Source organism: Pongo abelii, chromosome 9 (genome assembly GCF_028885655.2).
Source record: "Pongo abelii isolate AG06213 chromosome 9, NHGRI_mPonAbe1-v2.0_pri, whole genome shotgun sequence".
NCBI lineage: Eukaryota > Metazoa > Chordata > Mammalia > Primates > Hominidae > Pongo > Pongo abelii.
Genome location: NC_071994.2, coordinates 114,574,510 through 114,598,569, shown reverse-complemented (window position 1 = coordinate 114,598,569; position 24,060 = coordinate 114,574,510). Strand labels below are relative to the sequence as shown.

The 24,060-nt window shown below is 47.3% G+C and overlaps 1 protein-coding gene across 3 annotated transcripts; it reads right to left on the bottom strand.

The window, feature by feature from the left end:
• Nucleotides 1–1,437: 1,437 nt before the first annotated feature.
• LOC129048767 (uncharacterized) lies at nucleotides 1,438–23,797 on the bottom strand. Of its 3 annotated transcripts, XM_054525028.2 has the most exons (7): nucleotides 23,608–23,797; nucleotides 18,625–18,827; nucleotides 4,394–4,611; nucleotides 3,566–3,727; nucleotides 2,616–2,721; nucleotides 1,928–2,099; nucleotides 1,438–1,815 (listed from the first exon to the last, which is right to left on the bottom strand). In XM_054525028.2, exons 1-7 carry the CDS (start codon nucleotides 23,625–23,627, stop codon nucleotides 1,665–1,667), a joined length of 1,032 nt encoding a protein of 343 aa, XP_054381003.1. In that variant the 5' UTR covers nucleotides 23,628–23,797; the 3' UTR covers nucleotides 1,438–1,664. The 3 variants fall into 3 exon arrangements, 2 of the variants coding, with proteins under 2 accessions (XP_054381003.1, XP_054381004.1); XM_054525029.2 differs by lacking the exon at nucleotides 1,928–2,099 and having other exon boundaries at nucleotides 1,439–1,815; XR_008511368.2 differs by lacking the exons at nucleotides 1,928–2,099; nucleotides 3,566–3,727; nucleotides 4,394–4,611; nucleotides 18,625–18,827; nucleotides 23,608–23,797 and adding exons at nucleotides 2,278–2,425; nucleotides 3,165–3,381 and having other exon boundaries at nucleotides 1,696–1,815.
• Nucleotides 23,798–24,060: the final 263 nt, after the last annotated feature.

Genomic DNA, 24,060 nt, shown 5'->3' with positions numbered 1-24,060 from the left:
ATCCTTGTCTTCACACCTCAGCTCCAGTCATGGGAAACCCCGTTTGGTTGCCAAGAGAAGATGCATGTTGTTTCATGCCTATGTCCTTGCTGTGCTCACAATACTCCCCTTCTCATCTCTGTCCCTCCTCCCCATGGCGTACCCCCTCCTCAACTCACCAACCGTCTGGTAGTACAGGGACCACGTTATATTAATAATTCTCCCATTTCAAACCTGTCCTGACCCCCACCCCCTCCAGGGAGAAGTCAACTCCTGCCTTGGTGTGGCACCCTGGACACGCCTTAGCTAGCTCCATCATATTTGCTGACATGTACTTGTTTCAAGCCCTGGAGGCTTGAAACTGCACCTTTGTCACCTTTGCATCTTAGCAACTATTAGAATGCTTATTATAAATGGGACTGGAAGACCCACTTATAGGGGATTGAAGAGGTGGTCTTGTGGAGTGATTAAGATGTCGCTTGTCTGGCTTTACTCACATTAGAAGCAGGCAAAGCCCCAGGAGCAGCACGATCTCCCCCAGAAGTCCTGGCCAGCCAGACCTGTTCAGGGGCCGGGGGATCCTGGCGATGTCAGTCTGGATGAGATACCTGGGAGTCGTGGAGGTAAAGGGCCCTTCCCCAAAGCACTGGCCCCCTGGCGGGAGGGCCCGGACATACTGGGTGGAAAGAAGTCTGTTCAGTCTTTGTCCCACTGTCTGCCAGAGACTGGCCAGGAGACAGAGTGGGACCCACGCCGGCCAACACTGACCAAATAGTTGGATGATTGTGTAAACCTGGGGGCTGGGAGGCAGAATCAGAGTTTTCCTGGGAAACTTGTTCACATCAGATGACTCAAATCAGATGACTACCTGTATGAGGGAGCTGTGTGCATGTTCTGGGACTAAGCCACTAAAACCCCTTGGACGTTGTGCTGACAGGGAGCTACTAAATGCTGCGTGTGGCACAAACAGCACACCTGGATTAGTGTGGTGCTGCAATGTGCAGGTCACACAGATAAAACCATGCGTAGGTGGGCTTGGCAGATGGGGGTCGGGGGGAGACAAAGTGGAGGATTGGGAGAGATAGCCAGAGGTCCTAAGCTGCTCAATGCCATTGATGTCCCTGAATACACACTTGTGTTCCCATCCTCCCAACCTTCCCCCCCTTGCACAGCACATGCTGGGTTGCTGTGGAATGAACTTTGGCATCCCAGGACCATCTGTTAGCATTGTGGGACCCTGAAACTGACAGGGACATCAGGACATCTCCTTCCCTGCAGATCTGTCTGAGCTGGTTATGAGGCAGTATTTATTTTTTTTGAGACAGAGTTTCACTCTTGTTGCCCAGGCTGGAGTGCAGAGGCGCGATCTTGGCTCACTGCAACCTCCACCTCCCGGGTTCAAGCGATTCTCCTGCCTCAGCCTCCCAAGTAGCTGGAATTACAGGCATGCACCACCACGCCAAGCTAATTTTGTATTTTTAGTAGAGACAGGGTTTCTCCACGTTAGTCAGGCTGGTCTCGAACTTCCACCCCAGGTGATCTGCCCGCCTTGGCCTCCCAAAGTGCTGGGATTACAGGTGTGAGCCACCACACCTGGCCTGCAGCAGTATTTTTTAAAGAGAGGGGAAATAATGGGATAATGTCTTAAATGAGGCAAATTATCATAGACAAACCATCTTCCGATGTCAGTTGCTGCTCAGACGAAAGACATAAATGCCCGGCTGTTGGAACTGCTGCAGAAAGAGGCTGAGGCTTTGCTCATAGAGCCAGGACTCCTCAGCCAGGGCCCAGAAGCGCCCCCAGTCAAATTGCTCCAGTGTGTTATAGAAGTGGCCCCTGAGGAGACAGAAAGGAGGGAATACGTTGCCTTTGGGAGTGGTGGCTGATGCAGGGGCATTTCCTCTCTAGGGCCTCCATGATGATGGGGCTGTGGTCTCTGGACACTCACAGGTCATACTCTGGGTAATGCTCATGAGTCACCAGGAAGGCCAGGGTATCATTGGCTTGGAGGCAGACTGTGGGGTTTCGGATGCCTGGCTCTGGGGGCAGCAGATCCCCAAGATGTGTGGAGTTGAGGCTCAGTGACCAAGAAGAGGCCAGATGTCCTTCCCTAGACTTTCCTAGGTAAGATTCAGAGAATGAGGGAGAGCCGCCACTCTTCAGATGGGTTTGTGCTGGGACCTGGGAAGGGTAGGGGAGGGATAGGAGGGGCAACAGGTGAGCTGCGATGCCCACCTGGATCCTGGTCTGGACGCCTGGGATCCCTGAGGGGAAGGCCTAGGGAGTGTAGTAGCTCACCATCTGGTCTGGTCAGACCCAGGAAGCCAAGCTCTAGAACAAGCAGGGATCCTTCTGACCCTGCAGGGACCGGGGTAAGAGTTTTCCCAACAGCATGTATACAATCAGCAGCTGTTCAGCCTGGTTTGCACATGGTAGCTTCAACTTTCTGAAACATTGAGGGGGGTCAGAATTTGCATGCAATTCTCAGGGAGCCCTCCCCAGGGGGATGGATGCCTTGTCAAACCCCAGCTTCTGGTCATGGGACAGAGCACACGCCCTGGTAAGGACAAGGCTTGCATGTGTGTGGTCCCGAGCCGCAGGCCTCCCTGTGGCCTCCATCTGTCCAGCTCTCTTACCATCCATCTTGATCACATAGAGGGGGACAGACTTCTGCCCTAGGTCCAAATTGCAGGGATGGCCCACAGCACGTGGTGGGGAAGGCCGGTCCAGAAGGTAAAAATCCTGGAAACAAAAAGAGCCAGTGTCAGATCTTCCCTCAAGACACGGAGTCATACACTTGCCCAGTAGGAAGGGAGGGCGAACACAGCCCCTTCCCTGAGCTGTGTCTGAGTGTCCTGAAAGGACACAAGGGAGGTGGGGGTGGGAATAGTTCCAAGAACTCCACGGGGCAGGGGCAGCCTGGAGTCATGACCTCTTGGACAGTGTCCCTCTTCTTTCATGAACACAATGACCTCTTATTCAAGGAGTTTTGTAGGATGAAATAAAATCAACAAAGGGGACTTGCTCTGGTTCTGAGCCTCTGATGTTGGAGAGGTGCCAGTGATTTGGGCCAGGCAGCAGCAGCCTCTGGACCCTGCACATAGGCATGTCCTGCATGCTCCCTCCTTGGAGGCAGAAGTCACAGGCCCTGGCTCTGCATGAGGTAGGACCTCAGAGTACTGTACCTGACTCCCCATGCCTTCAGTGACAGAAATCTGTGGGATACCATCAGGGCAGCTGAGCTGCAAGATGTGTCTCTGTCTCTCTGGGCACAGAGGGCTGCACATTCTGCTTGACTGTTGTCACCAACACAGGCAGAGCCCCAGGCTTGGGTCATGTCCACGGGCATCTCCTGGTGTGGCACACACCTGCACAAAGACTCAAACTTCTTGGAGACACCTCCCTGGGGAAGGTCTTCCTCATTCTCTCCAGCTGCTTCTAGGAACTGCCTGAGAGTGCAAAGTACTGACCTCTGTATTTCCAGAGAGGGGCCATGGAATGAGCCCAGTGGCTGGAAGGGTAGGCATTTGAATGGGAGGGTGGAGGGGCAGGAGGCCAAGGACATAAGGGATGGGCATTCTCCTACCTCTTGGGCACAGTGGTCATTCCACTGAGCCTTGGTCAAACATAGCCCCTCCTGATTCCAGGTGGCTCCGTCCTTGCAGCTCCTGTGTTCCCACTGGACACAGCCCATCGGCTCTCCAAAGTCTTGGTGGCCAGGGAGGTAGGGGCACCGGCTGTCACTGGGCTGGGGGTGGGGAGGGGGAGGGAGGAGTGCTGGTTCATGTTGGTTGGTTAATACTTGGTTGTGGTGAATCATGCACAGGTTTTTGGCTGTGACCCTTTTGGAAATGGGCCAGAAGACAAGGGCAGGGGAGGGGCAATGAGCAATAAACAGGGCAGGGCAGGAGTCAGGGGAAGGAGACCAGCCTGTTCTGGTAAGGGTCTGGCCGGTGCTATCATTTCAATAAAAAAAGAGACTTGAGACATTCAGCAAAGGAAGAATTCACACGAGCATTTGTTGGCTTGCAGAGAACGCTCAAGTTGGAAGGGCTTGGGCTAGGATGTGTTTTGGAAGTGATTGTGGCAAAGAACAACATAAAGTCTGTCATTTTCTTGGAGAAAGGGAGCCAGATTTAGCAAATGAAAACACAGGGCACCCAGTTAAATTTGAATTTTAGACAATTTTTTTTTGGTATAACTATGTCCCATGCAATACTAAAGAAAAGTTTGTTATTTATCTGAAATTCAAGTTTAACTGGGTACCCTGTATTTTATCTGGCAACCCTATCCCCAAGTCACTTGGAAACCTGAGCCAACCCTGGTCAAGTTACACCTGAGCCGAGTTTGACTTGAGACCAAAACAGTCCTGGAAATGCAGCCTGTCCTTGGGCCTCCCTGCCAGAGGACATACCTGGAACACTCGCCCAGGCCCCCGGCTGAAACACATGTCCTTGCCCTTCTCCGGCTGGGTGTCCTCTGAGCCACAGGGGAAACAGGCATCCTGGCCGAACCAGGGGTTGAAGAACCCGGGAGGGTGGAGGTGGCAGAAGGAGGCGTTGTGGGGTCCTGCTCCAGAGAGGAAAGTTCCCGGGGGACAGGGAGCAGGTGGTGAGTTGGGACAGAGACTACCTGTGGGAGGACAGCCATGCAGTAATTAGGACTAAGACTTAGCTTCCAGGAGCTACATTTTTTTTTTTTTGTAGTAAGTCTTTCAAATCCAGAGTGCATTTGGATATGCAGCATATCTCAACTTGTAGAAACCCCATTTCAAGTGCTCAGTAGCCATAGGTGGCTTGTGGTTACCATAATGTTCAGCACAGGCTGAATTCCTCCCACAAAGCCACTTGTCCGCTGGGTGTTCCAGGCCCCTGAGTGTCCTTCCCTGCACATCTCAGTCATCTGCTTTGCATTTGTTTGTCCAGATGGTGGCACTGTGAGTTTGCAGGAAGTGGTGAGCAGGGCGTGGAGGAGTCCAGTGGAAGAAGAGGAAATGCTGTTGCAGGGGAGGATGTGTGTGTGTGTGTGTGTGTGTGTGTGTATTGGTGTCATGATCTTAATTATTTTTATAGGAAGTAAGATTAGCATCTGTGTAATGTTTTGCAACAATTCCAAAACGTTCCTGTCCCTGCCAATCACCTGAGGATCTTTTAAAGACAGAGATTCTGATTCAACAGTATGGGAGATCTGGGGTGGGGCCCGAGATTCTGCCTTTCTAACAAGCTCTCAGTGAAGGCCGACCTCATTGGACCATGCTTTCAGTATCAAAGTTTTGCAAGGAACTTTGATATGCACCACGCTTTTTGGTACTCACAACTACCTTGTGAGATTGACATTGTAATGAACCCCATTTATTGTGTTAAGAAATGGAGGAGCAAAGAGATGAAATCACTTGCCTAATATCATACCAGTAATAGGAGACGAGGCCGGGGTAGAGCCCAGGTATTCTTGCTCTGAAGCCTGTTCGCTCCATATCAATCACACACATTTCCCAGGTAGTAGAAAGTAGGTTCACCTTGTCAACCTTCCTTCTGCTGTGGGTAGGTAGGTGGGAAAGCTTCCTGCTGCTCTGAGGTCTTCAGGGATATTCTGTAAACTTGTGGTCTCTCTATCCTGTTTCTATTATAATCATGGCCATTGGCTCTCTGCTCTTTGCCCCCTTCTGTGAAATCCATCTGAAAGGTAACTTCTTACCTGGTTAGTGGGACAAGGAGGTTGTACTTGGCTGGTGAAAGGTCCTGGGGGCCTAAATAGGTTCAGATTACTCCAGCTGGCGAGAGTAGTAGAGCTGGAAGGGATCCTAGGGGCTATGTCCTTCAGCTCTTTTATTTTATGGATGAAGAAACTCAGACCCAGAGGGAGGAAGTGTCTTGTCCTGAGTCAACACAAGAAAAGATGGAAAATTCCCACAAGGTCAGGTCACTGGACAGGATTTCTAGGAATAGCAAACCGGAAAAGACTAAAATAGAGTTCAGGTTGCTCTTCAGGTTGAAGTTTAAATTAAAAATCAGATCCTAATTAGAGAACAATTGTTCTCTGCTTTGAAATGTCTTGCCTCAGAGTCTTTAGCAATTGGGGATATGTTGGGCCTAGAACGTGGCAAAATATTTAATGAACCTCTTTCCTAGGCTCAGTCTTGTGGGAATACAGAGGACTGCCCTCATAGGGCCACATATATAGCAAAGGAGGGCACGATGAAAGATGTGGAACTGAGCTGTGTGACAGCCCACACAGGCTGAAAGGGCTCAGAGGATCCCCGGACCCTGTTGGCACGATACACAACAGGAGTGGAGGTATAGATGCTGGAGGCCTTGCTGTGAATCCAGCCTCAGGCAGGTAATGCCGCTAGTCTTCCTTCCTGCGTGAACTCCCAGACTGCATTAACTGCCGGATTAGGGAAGGGAGCGTGTTCATTCCAACATCTCATTTTAAAGATGAGGAAACTGAGGCTCAGAGAGGTTTGGGATTTTCACAAGGTCACATAACTGGTTGATGGCAGAATGAGGGCAAGTCCCCAATACCCATCAGTACCTTCCTGACAGTACTGTACCATGAGGGCAACCTTAACCTTGGTACGGTACCACGAGGGTAGCCGTTGGGCTCCCCATCTCTCTTCTTCGCCACTGCTTCTTCTATCCCCTCACCAATATTTGTTGTCTTTGTCCTCTAAGGCTTATGTCCTATTTGTCCTGTTTGATAGAGAAGGTTATGGTTTTCAAAAACAAACTTTTTTGGTTGACAGTTGCCTTGGAGAGAGCTTGACCACTCCCCTGCCTCTCACAGAGGAATCCACCACACCAGCTTTCACTGCTGCGCTCTCTTGCCTTTCTTTCCTAAAGTCTTCAGCCACCCTCTTTCCACCATTCCTTTTGCTGTTGCCTTTCATCCAGTTCTGAAAAAAATCTCATTTGATTCCCTTACCTCTTCTTCTACTTTTTAATTTTTATTTTTAAAATTTTTGTAGGTACATAGTAGGTGTATGTATTTATGGTGTATATATTTATGGGGTATTATGTATTAAAACATCTCATGTGTCAAAAAACATATCCTTTGAGTTACGAACAATTCAATAACAATCTTTAAGTTAGTTTAAAATGTGCAATGAAGTTATTATCAACTATAGTTACCCTGTTGTGCTATCAAATAGTAGGTCTTATTCATTCTTTCTATTTGTTTTGGTACCCATTAACCATCCCCACCTTCCCTCCCAGTCCCCCACTACCCTTCCCAGCCTCAGGTAACCATCCTTCTACTCTCTATGTCCATGAATTCAATTGTTTTGATCTTTAGATTCCCCAAGTGAGACATTACCTCTTAGGACTCTCCTGTTTCTTTTCCCTTTCTCTCCTCTGTCTTCTCTCTCCTCTCCTCCCCTGCCCTCCCCCGCCTCCTCTCCTCTTCCCTCCCTCTCCTCTCCGCTCTCTCTGTCTCTGTCTCTCAGTCACACACGCATACACACACTGTCTCTACACACACACACACACACACCCCTCAGGGTAGTGGTTTGAATTAATTACACTCAGTTCATGGAACATTGTCATTGCTGGTGTGGTTTGGGCAGGAAACTTCTCCTATTTTGTTCATTTATTTTTCTCCATTTATTCTCATTTCCATCTCCCCATAGAAAATAATTCTGTTAAACCAAATGTGTGTCTGTGAGTTCCTGCAAAGCAGGCATCGTTTAGGCACATGTCCCTTTTAAATGCTTGCAGAGGTGGTTGTGCTGTCTCACCCTGGTTTCTTACTCCCCACTCTGCACTATTTTAAATACTCACCTGTGTTGCTAAGCGTCCTCGAGTTGAAGGCTTCTAAGTGAGGCTTCCTGCTTCATCTATGCCCATACCTAAAGACCACGCTTTCTGATTGCTGCCCTAAACTTGTTGCACCCAGATCCTCGTCCTGTTGCCCCCAGCTTTCTGACTTTCATTATTTCCCCAAACTGCCTTCTCTCAGGACCCTGGCAGTGCCCTGGGATGTCACTTTCAGTTCTGATTTTACCTGACTTTCCACTGGTCTGACAGGTGGGGGACGACTTAATTTCCATGATCCCAAAGTGCCTTTTGTCTCTTTTTTTTTCCCCTCTGTTTTTACAGTTATGTAAGTTTTTCCTAGAATGTGCTGATATATTGTTTGAAAAACTTTATTTTTTAAGAACAGTTTTAGATTTACAGAAAAATTTCAAAAGATAGTACAGCATTCTCATATACCTCACACCCAGCTTCTTCTCTTATTAACTGCTTACATTAATATGGTACATTTGTTATAATTAATGAACCAATACATTATTATTAACTGAAACCCATACTTTGTTCTGATTTCCTTAGTTTTACCTATTGTCTTTTTCTGTTCCAGGATCACATATGACATCCAGTCATCATGTCTGCTTTGCCTACTCTCAGTTGAGAGAATTTCTCAAATTTTCCTTGTTTTTGATGACCTTGACAGTTTTGAGGAATGTTGGTCAGATATTTTGTAGAATGTTCCTCAGTTAGGATTTATCTGATGTTTTTCTAACGCTTGGACTGGAGGTGTGGGTTTTTGAGAGGAAGACCACAGAGGCAAGGTGCCATTTTCATCACGTTGTATGAAGGGTACATGCAATCAACATGATGTATCACTGTTGGTGTTGACCTTGATCACCTGGCTGAGGTAGCGTTGGCCAGGTTTCCTCCACTGTAGAGGTTACTCTTTTTCCCTTTCCACAGTATGCTCATTGGAAGAAAATCACTATGTACAGCTCACACTTAAGGAGTGGGCAGTTGTCTTACCCCTCCCCGAGGGTGGAATTAAGTTATTTGAAATTAACGTAAGTTAATCGAATGCAAGTTATTTGAGATTCTTCTGCATGTGAGATTTGTCGCTTCTTCATCTTTATTTATTCACATGAACATTTATTTATATCAATATGGACTTATAGGTATTCATTTCATACTTTAGATTTAGATTGAGAGTTTTTTTTTTCCCTCTCTTTCAAAATGATCCAGTGCTGGTCTTTGTAAGCTCTGCCAGTTGGCTACTGGGTCCTTTTGACATACCTCATGATTGTGGGTTGTTGTTGTTGTTTTTTTTTTTGAGTACTTCCTTATATTTTTGGTACTATAAGATGCCCCAGGCTCATCTTGTGTGTGTGTGTGTGTGTGTGTGTATACATATATATACATTTTTTTTGAAACATAATCTTACTCTGTCATGCAGGCTGGAGTGCAGTGACTCGATCTCGGCTCACTGCAACCTCCACCTCCCTGGCTCAAGTGATTCTCTTGCCTCAACCTCCTGAGTAGCTGAGACTACAGCTGTGCACCACCATGCCTGGCTAATTTTTTGTATTTTTATAGAAATGGGGTTTCACCATGTTGGCCAGGCTGGTCTCAAACTCCTGACCTCAAGTGATCTGCCTGCCTCGACCTCCCAAAGTGCTGGGATTACAGACGTGAGCCACCGCACCTGATCTCATCTTGTATATTTCCTGTCCCAGTCCTAGAATTGGCCATTTCCCCAAGGAGTTCTGGTTCCTTTTTATTGGAGAATGTTATTAGAAACCAAAGTCTGGGTGTTAGCTATGCTCTGGTCTCTTATGTTCAACTCACTTTTCTTTTCTTTTTCTTTTTCTTTTTCTTTTTTTTGAGATGGAGTCTTGCTCTGTCTCCCAGGCTGGAGTACACTGGTGCGATCTTGGCTCACTGCAACCTCTTCCTCCCAGGTTCAAGTGATTCTCATGCTTCAGCCTCCTGAAGCATGAGTAGCTGGGATTATAGGCATGCGCCACCATGCCTGGCTAATTTTTGTATTTTTAGTAGAGATGGGATTTCACCATGTTGGCCAGACTGGTCTTGAACTCCTTACCTCAAGTGATCTGCCTTGCCTCAGCCTCTCAAGGTGCTGGGATTACAGGCGTGAGCCACCACGCCCAGCCCAACTCACTTTGCTTTTCCCTTTCTGTTAATGCTTCTGTCCCTTGCCCGTCAACCATGGGGGTTTCCCAGGATTAATCACACATTCAAGTCAATAACAAGGAGTTCTTACCCTGTACAAGAACTTCATGAGATCAAAAGCGAGGCACAGTCACGGAGTTTACAGTCAGGCGTGGGAGAGGCATGGATATATTATAAACAGCCCAAGAGCAGACAAGGACAGATAAGTCAATCCATAAGGCATCTCTAAGGAACTCATGACTAATTCAGACTGTGGGATCTGGGAAGTCTCTGAGCTGAGAGTTGAAAGAAGAAGGGTGGTGCATTCTCTGTGGTCTGTTCCCAAGTCCATAAAATCTCCCTTGACTCTGGTGCTCAAGGAGCCATCTCTCTCTCTCGGAGGAGCTGCTGCTGATGCTCTAGTTTGCTTCCCTCTTCCTTCTCAATACCCCTTCCTTCCTGTGTGAACATGAGCAGACCCTGTTCTCTCCCCTACTCCCCAGAGCCCTGAGATATTACATTATGAGATATTCTTTGCTAATATTTTATTTCTTAAGTTAGGTTGTGGGTACATGGGTACATGTTTATTATTGTATTCTTCATTCCTTTTTGTATGGCTTGCATATTTCATAATAACATTTGAAACGTATTTGTGAAAAAAAAAGAAAAGAGAGCTGTCTCTGGCCCTGGCCTGTGTGACCTTGTGCCCTCACTCCAGGAACCACAGCTCTGCCAGATGACTGCCACTCCCAGCTTAGAGCCAGGGAAGGTGCAGCTGGTCTGGGCCAGATGGGTCTGCGGGTGACTGTCTGACCAGGTATTGCATACATGTTGATGTGACTCAGTACCTAAGTGGTGTGGCAGATAGTCACCTATCCCTTCCTCACTCTCCTTGTCCCCTTATCTCCATGGCCCACCTCTGACTTCTGTAGAGCCTCAGAGCTGCAACATAGTGACAACCCTTCTCTACAGCAGGTGCTTGTTGCTGGTGCCATTCTGCAAGGCCTGGATGGGACAAGTCTGGGGCATTCCCCCTGTCTTGGGGCAGCATCTTTGCCTCAGCACTGACCTGACTCAAGCTTCCTTATCTCCCATCTAAAGCTATCTGTGAACAAAAACCTGAAAAGGGCAGATCTAGGTCTGGCAGCAACTGAGAAAAACCAAAGTTCCTGCCAACAGCCAAGGTAGGTAAGAGGCAGGCCAAACGGGGTCAAATGGGGACACTGCCCGGGGGTAGGATATTGATTTGAGTCTCTGGGGAAAGAATGGAAAGGATGTCAGCTCCTAGTACATGCAGGCTGGTAACTGTGATGTTCTATTTGCAAGGATAGGTTATTTAGACATTGGGACCAGGAAACTGTCTCTGAACTAGTTACAGGGGCTGGTAGCTTCTGAAAAGACCTCTTTAGCTGGTGTGACAGATTAAAGATGTTGCAATTTCTTTTCTTTTGAATCTGCTTGACTAATAGAATGTAGCAGAAGTGAGATTCTGGGATTTTAGAGCCTAGGTCATGTGATGGCTTGAAGCTTCTGCACAGTTCTTTTGGGACACTCTCTGGGAGCCTTGATCTGCTAGGTTGGAGAGGCCACGTGCAGGCCCTTTGCTCGACAGTCCCAGCTGAGCCAAGCCTTTCAGCCATACTCACTAAGACACCAGCCATGAAAATGAAACCATCTTAGATCCCAGATCACAGAGTAACCCCAGCCAATGCCAACAGAGCAGACTTACCCAGCTGAGCCCTGAACAGATTTCTGAACGACAGCACTGTGAGACAAAATAAAACAACCGTTGTCTTAGGCTGCTAAGTTTTGAGATTGTTTGTTACACAAAAACAGATAACCAAGATGGCCAGGGCACCCCTATTCAGGCCACCAGTTCAATGACCAACTTCCAATTCCTGCATCAATATGAGAGATGCGGGATCGTGGCTCATTCTCAAAATGACTGGGCAGAGGAGCTGGAGCCAAAACTTAAAAGTGCTGAGCATGTCTTTGAAAGGGTGTTCTAGAGGCTCTTTGCTTGGGATGGCTCTGTGACTCCTATAGGTGAAGTGCTGAAGTAAATAGGAAAACTGACCTAGGAACGGCCTCCAGATGATGAGGCAAAGTGTGCAGAAACTGAGAGGGGATGTGAGTCTGGGAGGGGAAGTACGAGGGGGCTGGACAGCATCTGGAAGAGGAAGGTCGTGAGAGACACAAAGGAGGGAGCTAGGTTTTGGGAGGAGGACTTGGGGATGAATGTTTCCATAAGGGAAGCAGAGGGCAGTGGGGGGCACCGAGAGTACAGGCAGCCTTGAGCTGGTGTCTGGCCAAGGATTGTAGCAGTCCTTGGGCTGGTGTCTTCTCCCGCTCCATCTGTGGCTGTGCTGGGCTCTCTTTAAAGAGCCCTTCTGGGCATCCAGATGAGCTCACACAAACAGTGCAGGTGCAGGTCTGGCCCGTAAACCACAACAACTGGGGCCTGTGCTGCCACAATGCCCTGGGCAAAGCCTCCAGAGGGGGAGAAAGGGCGATTATTTGTTTAGCATCATCAGCAAGAGTTCCAGAACCCGTCAAAAGCAAAGCAGAAACTTTTGTATTAAGGAGATTAAACTTTAAACTCAGCTGAAAAGGCTCTGCTGTTTGAGTGGCTTTGTTGTGCCTGGCATTGTGTGATTATATGCAAATCACCAGGAAGCCTTCCTGGGGTCCCGACGACTGCAGAGGCTTAGCTGCCCAGCGGGTGGGTGTGCGGGACAGGGGGCAGCCCACGTGCTAGTCAGGTAGCACCCAGTACCCAGGCTGGGGCAGCCTGCTTTCCCTTAAGTTCAGGGAATTGGGGATTTGAAAATATGTTTAATGTGTTGGCCAGAGGTTTCTGGTGGATGGATAGGACAGCAGGGACAGAGGTGCCACTGGGAAGGTATAAATGGAAATCTAAGACAGTGTCCAGTTAGGACGGGGGAGGTTCTCATATCCAGGGACCCCCTGACCACGTCACACCTTCTTTAGCATCCTCTGTTTTGAAGCTTAGGGTAATGTATGTGGTCACCAAGGAGGTGAGGAAATGTTTTGGTTTTCCTGTGGCCATTCAGAATAAGGACTTGGGGGGATTATCCTGAGTTTATTGATCCAGAAAATGTTTAATGTTTACTCTTGGCAAGGTGCAGAGCTAGGTGCTGGCGGGGGTGGGTGAGAACGGAGATGAATAAAATGTCTCTGTTGTTGAGGAGTTTACAGAGAAGATGTTTACCCAGATAACTAAAATACCTGGCAACATTTGGTAAGCGCTAGGGGAAATGGCCCATGAGAGTGCCTGGCTTCGGACAGAGGCTAACTGAAGGGGTCGAGGAAGGTTTCACAGAGAAAGAACAGAGTCAGGCCGGAGGTGGAGGCTGCATGACCCAAGGAATTCCTGTTGAGAAGGGCAGGGTGCAGGCTGGCCGTGTGCCCTGGCTCACCTGGTGTCTCAGCGGCTGTGGGGAAGACAGATTGTGCATACTGGGGCCCAAGTTCTAGGCTAGAATTTGGCCCGCACAAATTGGAGTCAGATGTCTAACACACAAAGTTAGGTCTAGGGACTCTGGGACCCCATATCAGCACCTGCAGAACTGCCATCAGGGTGATGCCAGAGACCTCTGTGTCCCGTCTGTTGACACCTCTGTGGCTGCCCTGGCAGCCCCCTTCCCCTCTTCCTGTAAGCAGCATCTACAACTGCTTCTCAGCCCTTAATAACAGGGTCAACTTGGACATCTCCAAGGCTCTACTTCCTGGTGGGTGTAGAATGTTGTCTAGTACAGTCAGAGTCGTAGCTGTCAGTTCCCCTCTGCTGGGGGACTATGGGCCTGGCTGGGGTCCTGCAGATCTGAGTTGAGCATGAGAGTGGAATGAGCTTGGTCCTTGGGCTATTAGACGTGTTGAGGATAGAGATCATTAAAGATATGACCAGGGTTGAAAAGAAAACCCAGGAAGGCTGAGTAGCTAAGCTATCAACATGAGAAACTGGGCAGAGTAGCAGAAGCAAGTAAGAGACCCCAGGATGGAAACTGCAGAGTGTCGCCTGAGAGTGGAGGGAAGAGCCTGCTCCCGAGCTGCTGGGTAGTGGCAGGGATACGATGGAGATGCAGGTGGGGGTCTAGGCACTCGCTGTTGCAGCTCTAGCCTCAGGCAAGGTGGTGAGGATGCTCGGAGGCTCTCTGGCCCCTCTAGCCTGCAGTGGCTGGTTCACTGGCATTGGCCTAATCTTCTTGCAGAGGGAGCCCCACCAGCCCTGAAGTTGAGCATAGCTCTTGGGCCCAGATTGGAGCATGGCGATTTGGGAATGAGAAACAATAGCTTTAGAAATTGAGAAACTCCATCCCTTTCCAGCATCCCCCTCACCCCCCAACCCAGTTCCTGGCAGGAGTCCCTGGACTCATCTGGGGTTTTTCAGGGGTGGTAAAAACTGACGGTCATTTTTGCTGAGGAGTTCTGAGCACTGGAGGAGGAGAATGATCTCCTCCATTCCACAAACCAATACACTCCTCCCGTTTTGCAGGAAGCTTCTGGGAGCAGGGGGTCTCTGGGCTCTGAGGGGGTGTAGTGGATGGAAGCCAAAGAAAAAATTGCTCTTTGGAACACCGTGTCCTGTGCCCGGTCAGAGGAGCAGATGTTCTTCTGAGGGTGGGGGCTGCTGGGGGCTGCAGCAGGATGGGAGCCAGGCAGGAAAAGTTCCAGATGATGAGGGAGTTGAAAGGAATTTTGTAAAGATATTGTCTGCGACTTGGGTTTGATAAAAGACTCCGCAGACAGGGCTGTTCACCTGCTAGGCTTTTGTTCTGCCCTGCAGCGTCTGCCTGCCATACAGCCCCAGGGCAGGGTGATGGTGGGGCGGGGTGATGGTGGGGAGGGCATGCTGTCTGCCATCTGCCGGAGAAATACAACAAACACCCACACGCGAGCCAACGGAAACTCTCAGCAAAACAAACAGCGCTCGCTCGAGGGCGCTTTGCCTGGGTGTGTGGACTGGAGGGGCAGGCGCGGGAAGGTGAAAGGGCACCTGCCGGGGGAGGGGCTGGGCTAGCCGCCTGCCCCTGGGCCAGCGAGGTCAGGTACAGTCTCCACCCATGTCTGCCTGGACCCCTCAAGGCCTGTTAGGTGAAAGCCCTTCTTTTTTTTTTTTTTTTTGAGAAGGAGTTTTGCTCTCGTTGCCCAGGCTGCAGTGCAATGGCGAGATCTCGGCTCACTGCCATCTCTGTCTCCCAGATTCAAGCAATTCTTCCTGCCTCAGCCCCCTGAGTAGCTGGAATTATAGGCGTCCACTACCATGCCCAGCTAATTTTTGTATTTTTAGTAGAGATGGGGTTTCGCCATGTTTGCCAGGCTAGTCTTGAACTCCTGACCTCAGGTGATCCACCCACCTCAGCTTCCCAAAGTGCTGGGAGTGCTGGGATTACAGGTGTGAGCCACTGCGCCTGACTGAAAGTCCTCCATTTATCCAGCTGCCAGGTCTAAAAAGCCAGGAGTTAGAAAGCTGGAGGTGGTCGTCACCAATTCTATTGATCACCAAATTCAGATAATCAGAGTGCTGAATTTGCAGCTACTGATCGAGGGTGAAATGAAGAGTAAGACTAATTGGGCTCAAGACCTGACTTAGCCATTTCTGTAGACACTTCTGTGAGCCCCTTGCTTCCTTATGTTTAAAATGGGGTGATAATAATGGCTAACCTGGAAAGTTGTTATGAGAATGGAAATAATATCTTTCAAAAGTACTTTGCAAATAAATATCTGGTGATTATTAACATTTTCTTTGTGGCTGGCCATTTGGATCACAGCGAGACTCTGGGTATTTGCTTCTGGCTTTGTGACATGCAGAACACATCTGCGGGGGATGTCCTCCGTCTGGGTGAAGAGCATTTGGGAAATCATGCAGCTTATGGAGCTTATGAGGATAAACCTTGGACTCACAGCTGGGCTCTGAGGCCCGGGTCAGTGAGGAAAGTGGGAGCTGAGATGGCTTAGGGCGGGTGGGGTGGAGTTGTGTTTGATTGCGTGGTAACACTAAATATCTGGCTGTGGCCTCACCCCGGGGGTTGAGGGCTGGGCTGTAGATCTTCCCCATCATCTCTGCTCCCCTTGGGGATCTACTTTTCCCCCTTTCCCCAGAATCCACAGTGAGTGGCAATGGGCACGAGTGTCCACAAACCTGCTGGGACAGGGTAGGCAGCTTGTTTGCTCTTCCCAGGGCCAAGCCTGGTGGGCTGGACCCAGAAGTATAATGTTACTCAGCCAAAGAATTCCTTTCCTCGCCTGCCTCCATTTACAAAGGGGAAACAAAACCCTGAGCGGTATACTTTCGTGGTGCCAAGCCAAGTCCTCATGTGTCATCTCTGGGGAGCTGCTTCCTCCCCAGGGCAGGGTGCAGCCTCCTGGGGAAACAAGAGCCCTTCTTTATCCTTCCCACCTGTGGTGGTGGTGGTGGTGGTGGTGGTGGTGGTGGTGGTGTCCCCACTTACCCTCAAGAGACCTTGGATTCTCTGTCACTACCCCCGAGTGCTTTCCTTATCCCAGGTCTGAGCCCTTGAGAATGGGGCAGGGCTTGTGGCTTCCCTTGGCCCAGTAGAGAATGGGACAGGGTTGCTGGGTGTCTGTCTCAGTTCCAGCTGGTGCTAGTGCACTCTGGTCAACAGAACCACTAAACACATCTTCTGTTTGCTTTGAGAACTTGAGATGGATTTTAGATCTTCCAGGGCACATACTGCTACACTTCAGAGTTCTGGCCAGAACCGGGCAGCCCTGGGGAAGCCTGCACCAGTGCTGGGCCAGCCCTTCCCAGTTGTGTCTTGCTGGAGAGTCCCAGGGCCAGGTGAGGTCTGAACTTTAGAGACCTGTCAGGAGAGATCTTATTCCGCAGCCAGCATTGGGATGGCTGATGGAATAAGGGTCAGGCAGGATGAGTGAAAAGTGAGAGGTGTCAATGAAGACATTGTTCAGGGCTTGGGCTGGGAAGGACCTCTGAGATTCCCCGCCCTCCTTATTTTTTCCTGGATGGGTGGTCCTCTTTCTATCTATAGGAAGAGGGATTGCCAGGAAACTTGGATTTGAGTCTGCCAATGCTACTAATTCACTACGGACAAACTTTTTTTTTAAACTATTATAATACTATTTATTGTTTACCATAGATGGGTATATTTACATGGAGTACTTGACATGTATTATCTCACTTATTTATCACACTAACTCTTTTTTTTTAAAGTATAGTGGCTTTTATTTATTTTTTAAAATTTATTATTATTTTTAAAATTATTATTATACTTTAAGTTCTAGGGTACATGTGCACAACGTGCAGGTTTGTCACATAGGTATACATGTGCCATGTTGGTTTGCTGCACCCATCAACTCATCATTTACATTAGGTATTTCTCCCAATGCTATCCCTCCCCGAGCCTTCCCACAGCAGGCCCCAGTGTTGGATGTTCCCCTCCCTGTGTCCATGTGTTCTTATTGTTCAACTCCCACTTATGAGTGAGAACATGTGGTGTTTGGTTTTCTGTCCTTGTGATAGTTTGCTGAGAATGATGATTTCCAGCTTCATCCATGTCCCTGCAAAGGACATGAGTTCATCCTTTTTTTATGGCTGCATAGTATTCCGTGGTGTATATGTGCCACATTTTCTTAATCCAGTCTATCACTGATGGACATTTGGGTTGGTTCCAAGTCTTTGCTATTGTGAATAGTGCTGCAATAAACATACGTGTGCATGTGTCTTTATAGTAGCATGATATATAATCCTTTGGGTATATACCTAGTAATGCAATTGCTGGGTCATATGGTATTTCTAGTTCTAGATCCTTGAGGAATCGCTACATTGTCTTCCACATGGTTGAACTAATTTACACTCCCACCAACAGTGTAAAAGCATTCCTATTTTTCCACATCCTCTCAAGCATCTGTTGTTTCCTGACTTTTTAATGATCACCATTCTAACTGGCATGGGATGGTATCTCACTGTGGTTTTGATTTGCATTTCTCTGATGACCGGTGATGAGCATTTTTTTATATGTCTATGGGCTGCATAAATGTCTTCTTTTGAGACATGTCTGTTCATATCCTTTGCCCACTTTTTGATGGGGTTGTTTGTTTTTTTCTTGTAAATTTGTTTAAGTTCTTTGTAGATTCTGGATATCAGTCCTTTTGTCAGACGGATAGATTGCAAAAATTTTCTCCCATTCTGTAGGTTGCCTGTTCACTCTGATGATAGTTTCTTTTGCTGTGCAGAAGCTCTTTAGTTTAGTTAGATCCCATTTGTCTATTTTGGCTTTTGTTGTCATTGCTTTTGGTGTTTTAGTCATGAAGTCTTTGCCTATGCCTATGTCCTGAATGGTATTGCCTAGGTTTTCTTCTAGGGTTTTTATGGTTTTAAGTCTTATATTTAAGTCTTTAATCCATCTTGAGTTAATTTTTTTGTAAGGTGTAAGGAAGGGGTCCAGTTTCAGCTTTCTCCATATGGCTAGCCAGTTTTCCCAGCACCATTTATTAAATAGGGAATCCTTTCCCCGTTGCTTGTTTTTGTCAGGTTTGGACAAACTATTTCATGCCCCCACACCACAGTTGTTTCATTTGTAAGATCAGAAAATCAGATTGGATGATCTTTAAGGTCTCTTCCATCTTTGTTGTACATTTTATGACTGTTTAGTATATTTTATATTGCACCCACTGCAAACAATAGATGCTGGTTTACTAATGAATTCTGGCCACTATCTCCTTCTTGTCTTACCTCCAAGGCAGAGTCTGTCTGGCTTGGCCCAGTTAAGATGACAAGGGCTTCTACAACTACTTCCAGGGGAGACAGATATATTACTTGAGGCCAGGCATGGTGGCTCATGCCTGTAATACCAGCACTTTGGGAGGCAGAGGTGGAAGGATTGCTTGAGCTCAGGAGTTTGAGACCATCCTGGGCAACATACTGAGACCTTGTCTCTACAAAAAAGAAAAAAAAAGATATATTACTTGAGAAGTAGAAATAGTAAGATCTGGCTTCTGAGGAAGATGAAGGTTTAATTTTTTCACACAGTATAAAGCAATTCAAAATATTTCGTTAGCTCTGTTCTGTGCCACCAAACATATTTGTTTCCCTTCTATCTGGCAGAGCAAAACTTTATTTGACCTGCTAGTTTCTCACATGTCTGTTATTTTCTTTATATTTTCTTTCTTTATTTTTTTGAGATGGAGTTTTGCTCTGTTGCCCAGGCTGGAGTGCAACGGCGTGGTCTCGGCTCACTGCAACCTCTGCCTCCTGGGTTCTACAGATTCTCTTGCCTCAGCCTCCCAAGTAGCTGGGATGACAGGCACCCACCACCATACCCAGTAAACTTTTGTATTTTTAGTAGAGACGGGGTTTCACCATGTTGGCCAGGCTGGTCTCGAACTCCTGACCTCAGGTGATCTATCCACCTCGACTTCCCAAAGTGTTGGGATTACAGGCATGAGACACTGTGCTTGGCCTGTTATTTTCTTTAAATATTACTTAATCGTTGGATTGTAATTCCGCTTGCTGTGTGTTTGTTTGGTACCCATAGCCCACGTTTAAGTGATCTGGGAGGCAGGGACCAGGATCCAACTCCTTCACGTGGCTCCACAATGAAATACCGTGCCCATCAGCATTCTCTGAGAGTGTCAGCTACCTGAGGGCGGGGCTCTACCTGTGCTTTCTCCTTTCTCTCTAGCTCCAGGAACACACATTAAGACTCAGTAAATGTTTGTTGAATGAATCAAATGTCAAAGGAATCAATAGTAGGTACTCATAAGTGCTTACTGATTTGCACTGATATGCTGGTGCACTCTGACTTTTTTTTTTTTGTAATTCTGACCTTCCTGACAGTCTCTTTGGCTCTAGCTATGTTTCCTGATATTTAGTTCTCTGGCTTCTACCCTGATCCATGTCTGTATCCTCCACTGGGAACCCCAACCAAGCGCTGTGACAGCATCTACTACTTTCATTCTGGAGGCTGTCAAGTATGTGTCCCCAGCTCTGCAAGTTGCTAGAGTTCAGTTCTTACATCTCTGATTGGGTGCTGGAAGCAAACGTAGAGGTCATCTAATTAGATCCCTTAGCTAAACTTCCCATGCTTGTCCTCCACTCTGGTTATTTCCTACACAGGACAGCCCATTTCACTGTGCTCCAGCCCCGGGGGTTGTCCTCCATCCCTCCTCTTGTCTAGATGCTAAGGCTCTGGACAGGATGGGCCATATATTATGCGAATCAGTTAACTTCTGTTGATTAAACAGTGAATATTTGAGAATATGAAAAGCTTGAATATTGAACTTAGGTGGGAGGTATTATTCCCTAAGTAGGTTTTGGAGGGGCCTCTTGGTTGGAATCAAAATGCTCTGTGTTCAAATTCCAATTCTATCATTTACTGGCTATACCCCTTTAGGAAAGTTACTTCTGTGAGTCTCAATTCCCTCATCTATGAAGCAGTGATAATGGCAGTGCCTACATCATAGGCTTGCTATGAGGATTCATGAGATACTGTAAATTCAGTGCTTAGAACAGTGCCTGACACATCAAGGGCTACAAAAATGGGAGTTATTGTTATGTTTATTAGGCTCACATTAATACTGAGCCTGGGGTTCTAGACCAGCCACAAAGCAATGTGTTGACCTGAACTCCCCCATCCTTCAATTCACCTCTCAATACAATACTGAACAATATAGCCCTCCTTTACTGCCTGGGTTAAGGTACACAAATACGTTCTGCCTTCAGATAAGTCCATTAATTTCTGCTTTTGAATATCAAACCCTTTCGTCACTGACTTAGGCACTATGGGGGCATAGAAGAGAACAAAATTAATCACTGTATGTGAGACTATGCTGAGCTGCTTTTGTGTATGTGGTGACTGCCTTCTTTTAATCTGGTAAAAAGAAAAGGCCAGTATATCATAAATGAATTAGAGGCAATAGTAGCTCCATATGATGAAGGGCTGCATTGTGATGTGAAAACTCAATTGAGAGGCACTTTAATCTGGGGTTAATAGGTTTTGGCATCAAAACAACCAAGATTCTGGTCTTGATTCTGCCATTTAGTGGCTGTGTGACTTTGAGGAAGTTATTCAACCTCTTTGGGTCTCAGTTTCCTCATCTGGGTTCTTTTGGTGAGGACAAAATGAAGTCATGTGCTAACAATTGTTTGACACAGGAAAATAAATCTTGGGACCCCCCCAAATCCCTAAGCCAAGGGAAAAGTCAAGCTGGTAATGGTGTCCGTGTGGTCAGGCTAACCTATCTCCCATTTTATTCCTGAATAAGATAGCTACAAAGGTAAGAAGACACTTACCTCCCTTACAATTTGCCTACAAGGAAATTGCTTGTGGACGAAGGAGAGACAGAATTCAGTCATCCCTCTGAGGCTCACCTGAGACAAATGCATATCTGATTACTTCCTCTGCCCTAGTGTTTATGTAAAAATGCAGATTCACTAAGCCAAACTAAATTGTGTATTCAGTGGAAGGCTAGTCAAGGATTCAAAAGAATGCAACCTTTTGTCTTTTATCTACTTCTAACCTGGTAGCCTCCACTTTGAGTTGTCCCGCCTTACTGGACCGAACCAATGTACAGCTTACATATATCAATTGATGTCTCATGTCTCTCTAAAATGTATAAAAGCAAGCTGTACCCTGACAATCTTGGGCACGTGTCGTCAGGACTTCCTGAGGCTGTGTCATGGATGTGTTCTTAACCTTGGCAAAATAAACTTTCTGAATTGACTGTGACCTATCTCCGATATTTTGGGTTAACAACACATGACAATGTACCATAAACGTTTACTATTATGATGTGCTAGCTGTGTTCAGCAGAAAGAGCTCACTGAGGCCTGTACTAATCAGAAGGGATAGGATTTAGGTACACTAAGACAAGGGAAAAACAAAACAAAACACCAACAATAACACAGATTCAGGAAAGCCTCTGGAGTGTTAAGGATGGTGGGATGTACAGCAGGACTTGAAGAAAGTGTATAACCTTGGAAGATATGAGAAAGCAGGTGGGATCAGCAGCAGAAGAATTGAAGTTGGGGAGTTGCTTCTTTACGTTCTCCATTGTGTCTAGGAGTGTGCTTTGCTCAACAAATGCTTAGCAGTTGCTACAGAACTTCTTGGCCTAATTGTGTGGCCCCGTGTCTCTTATAGCTAATGAGTTTTGGGAGTTTACTACCTTTTTGTATTCTTCACTGAATTTCCTAAAACTATCTGATTCAAAGCTCCAGAAATGTCCCTTTTCCTGTTAGTTTTAGATCTGCTCAACAAGTCCAGGGACACCTCATCTGTTTACCAATTATAAACCCCTGTTTATGCCTGAGAAGATGCAAAGCATCTTTATTCTTGGCTTTTACCTTTACCTTCTAGACACAAATGTCTGTCTCATTTTGGAATCAGCCTGATTTCATCAGTTGCTACGTGACCTTGAGCAGGTTGCTTAACCTCCCGTGTTCCATTTCCTCATGTGTAAAATTTGAGTAACGTGCCAGTTACTCATTTATTGCCTCTCAGTTCCAAGTTCATCTTTTGGGACCTGCCCTGCAATACTGACTGGTCTCTCAAGATGTCTCCTTTCTACCGAGCGAGCATGATGTTAAGCTTTGTCAGTAGGGGGCGCCTCCCTCAAAAGTAGGTTTTTGTGAGTAACTGCTTCATGGGTACTGGGTATTTTGAAATGTCCCGGAATTAGATAGTGGTGATGGTTGCACAACATTGGAACTATCCTGGAAGTCACTCACTTGTACACTTTAAAATGGTTAAAATGGCAAATTTTAAGTCATATAGATTTTTACCTCAATTTAAGAAAAGTAAGTTGTGAGGATGGGACAAATTCGTGAATGGGGAGAGCTCAGAACGATGCTTGGAACATACATAGTGAGTGGTCTGTAAATGTTACTGGTGATTGCATGTTTGCTTAATTATTTAGCTAGCAGTCTATCACCGGCCTTCCTTTTCCTGGAGCTAATGAGACCCTCACACTGTATTCCTGGTTACCACGAACCTGAGGCAGCCGTGAAGCTGAAGAGCCTTGCAGAAATTCTTGCCTCTCACACTGGTAGACCCTGGTAGCCTGTTCCAGGAGTGGGAGTGGAATGAATGCCTGCACCCCCACTTCCCCTGAATGGCTCCAAACAGCGGATAGTCAGGGGCTGAGTAACTCTGCGTAGAGAAGTTCAGAGACAGGACCTAACATTGAGCTTTGTGTCCTAGGGCTCAGGGCCTCTGGGCTAGAATTTAATTTGGATCACGAAGAACCTGTTGATACCTGATTGTTTTTCTCCCCAAGTCCGCTGTCAGTCTGCTCCCCTGGGGGAATGACTGTGTGACCCAATGCCATAGTCCCCAGGCATTGGCAAAAGGAAGAGGTCCCTGACTGGAGGCTCTGCACAACTCTGTAGGTCAGCAGGGCCTGCCGAGGATTGCAGGACAGAGATGCAAGGAAAAACAGCAGAAACAATATGGTGGGGTTTGAAGAAATCTGGAGGGACTGAATTGGGGGGCTTTTCTTTGTGACGTCATCATAGATGATGATGGAGAAAGGTGTAGGGTCTTAAAAGGGAACTCAATTCCTTCATCTTCTTCCTCTTCCCCTTCCATCTTTGTGATAATCTTTGTCATCTCACAGTCTAGAAGACCAGTATTTCCATTCTATACTCTACCAAATCCCAGTTATTTCAGGACAGGCCTAACTCAGAAATTTTCTGTCCTGACGTCTCCATACTTACCTATGCACTTTTTGGACCATTTATCCTAGCTCTTGGCGAGGAAAATACGGCCATTAGTCAAATCCTTCTCCCTGTAACTTCATCCTTGCTTTGTCACAGCTGCTTGCTGGGGGCTCGTCGGCGAGCAGGAGGGGAGAATGGCACCGCCTTGGGCTGCCTCCCCACAGAGCTGTATGTGTCCTCAGTCTAATGTTCGGTGTGGGGGGAACCAAAAGCATGTGCCTTGTGATGTGACTCCTCTGTCATCATCTATGACATATTGTCATATTCTATGAAGTCAACCCAGGAAGGCTCAGGTAGCAAATGCCTGTGCAGAAAGTCAGGGAAGTCAGCTGCCTGCTTTCAGGGACCACATTTGACTGACCCCTCCCCTTGGGGTAGCTGCGGCTTCTGGGTGGCATTGGTTTTGGGGTCCCTGAGCTGCCAGAGTATCCCTCTAAAGACTCCCCTGAG

What these genes read in the sequence shown, in the direction of transcription:
- LOC129048767 (XM_054525028.2), bottom strand. Translation starts at nt 23,627, where the DNA reads ATGGTCCAAAAAGTGCATAG. An exon ending in ATGGTCCAAAAAGTGCATAG is followed by an intron (nt 18,828 to 23,607) that starts GTAAGTATGGAG and finishes TCTTTTTTGTAG; the next exon opens with AGACAAGGTCTCAGTATGTT. An exon ending in GGCCTGGGCGAGTGTTCCAG is followed by an intron (nt 3,728 to 4,393) that starts GTATGTCCTCTG and finishes CCCCACCCCCAG; the next exon opens with CCCAGTGACAGCCGGTGCCC.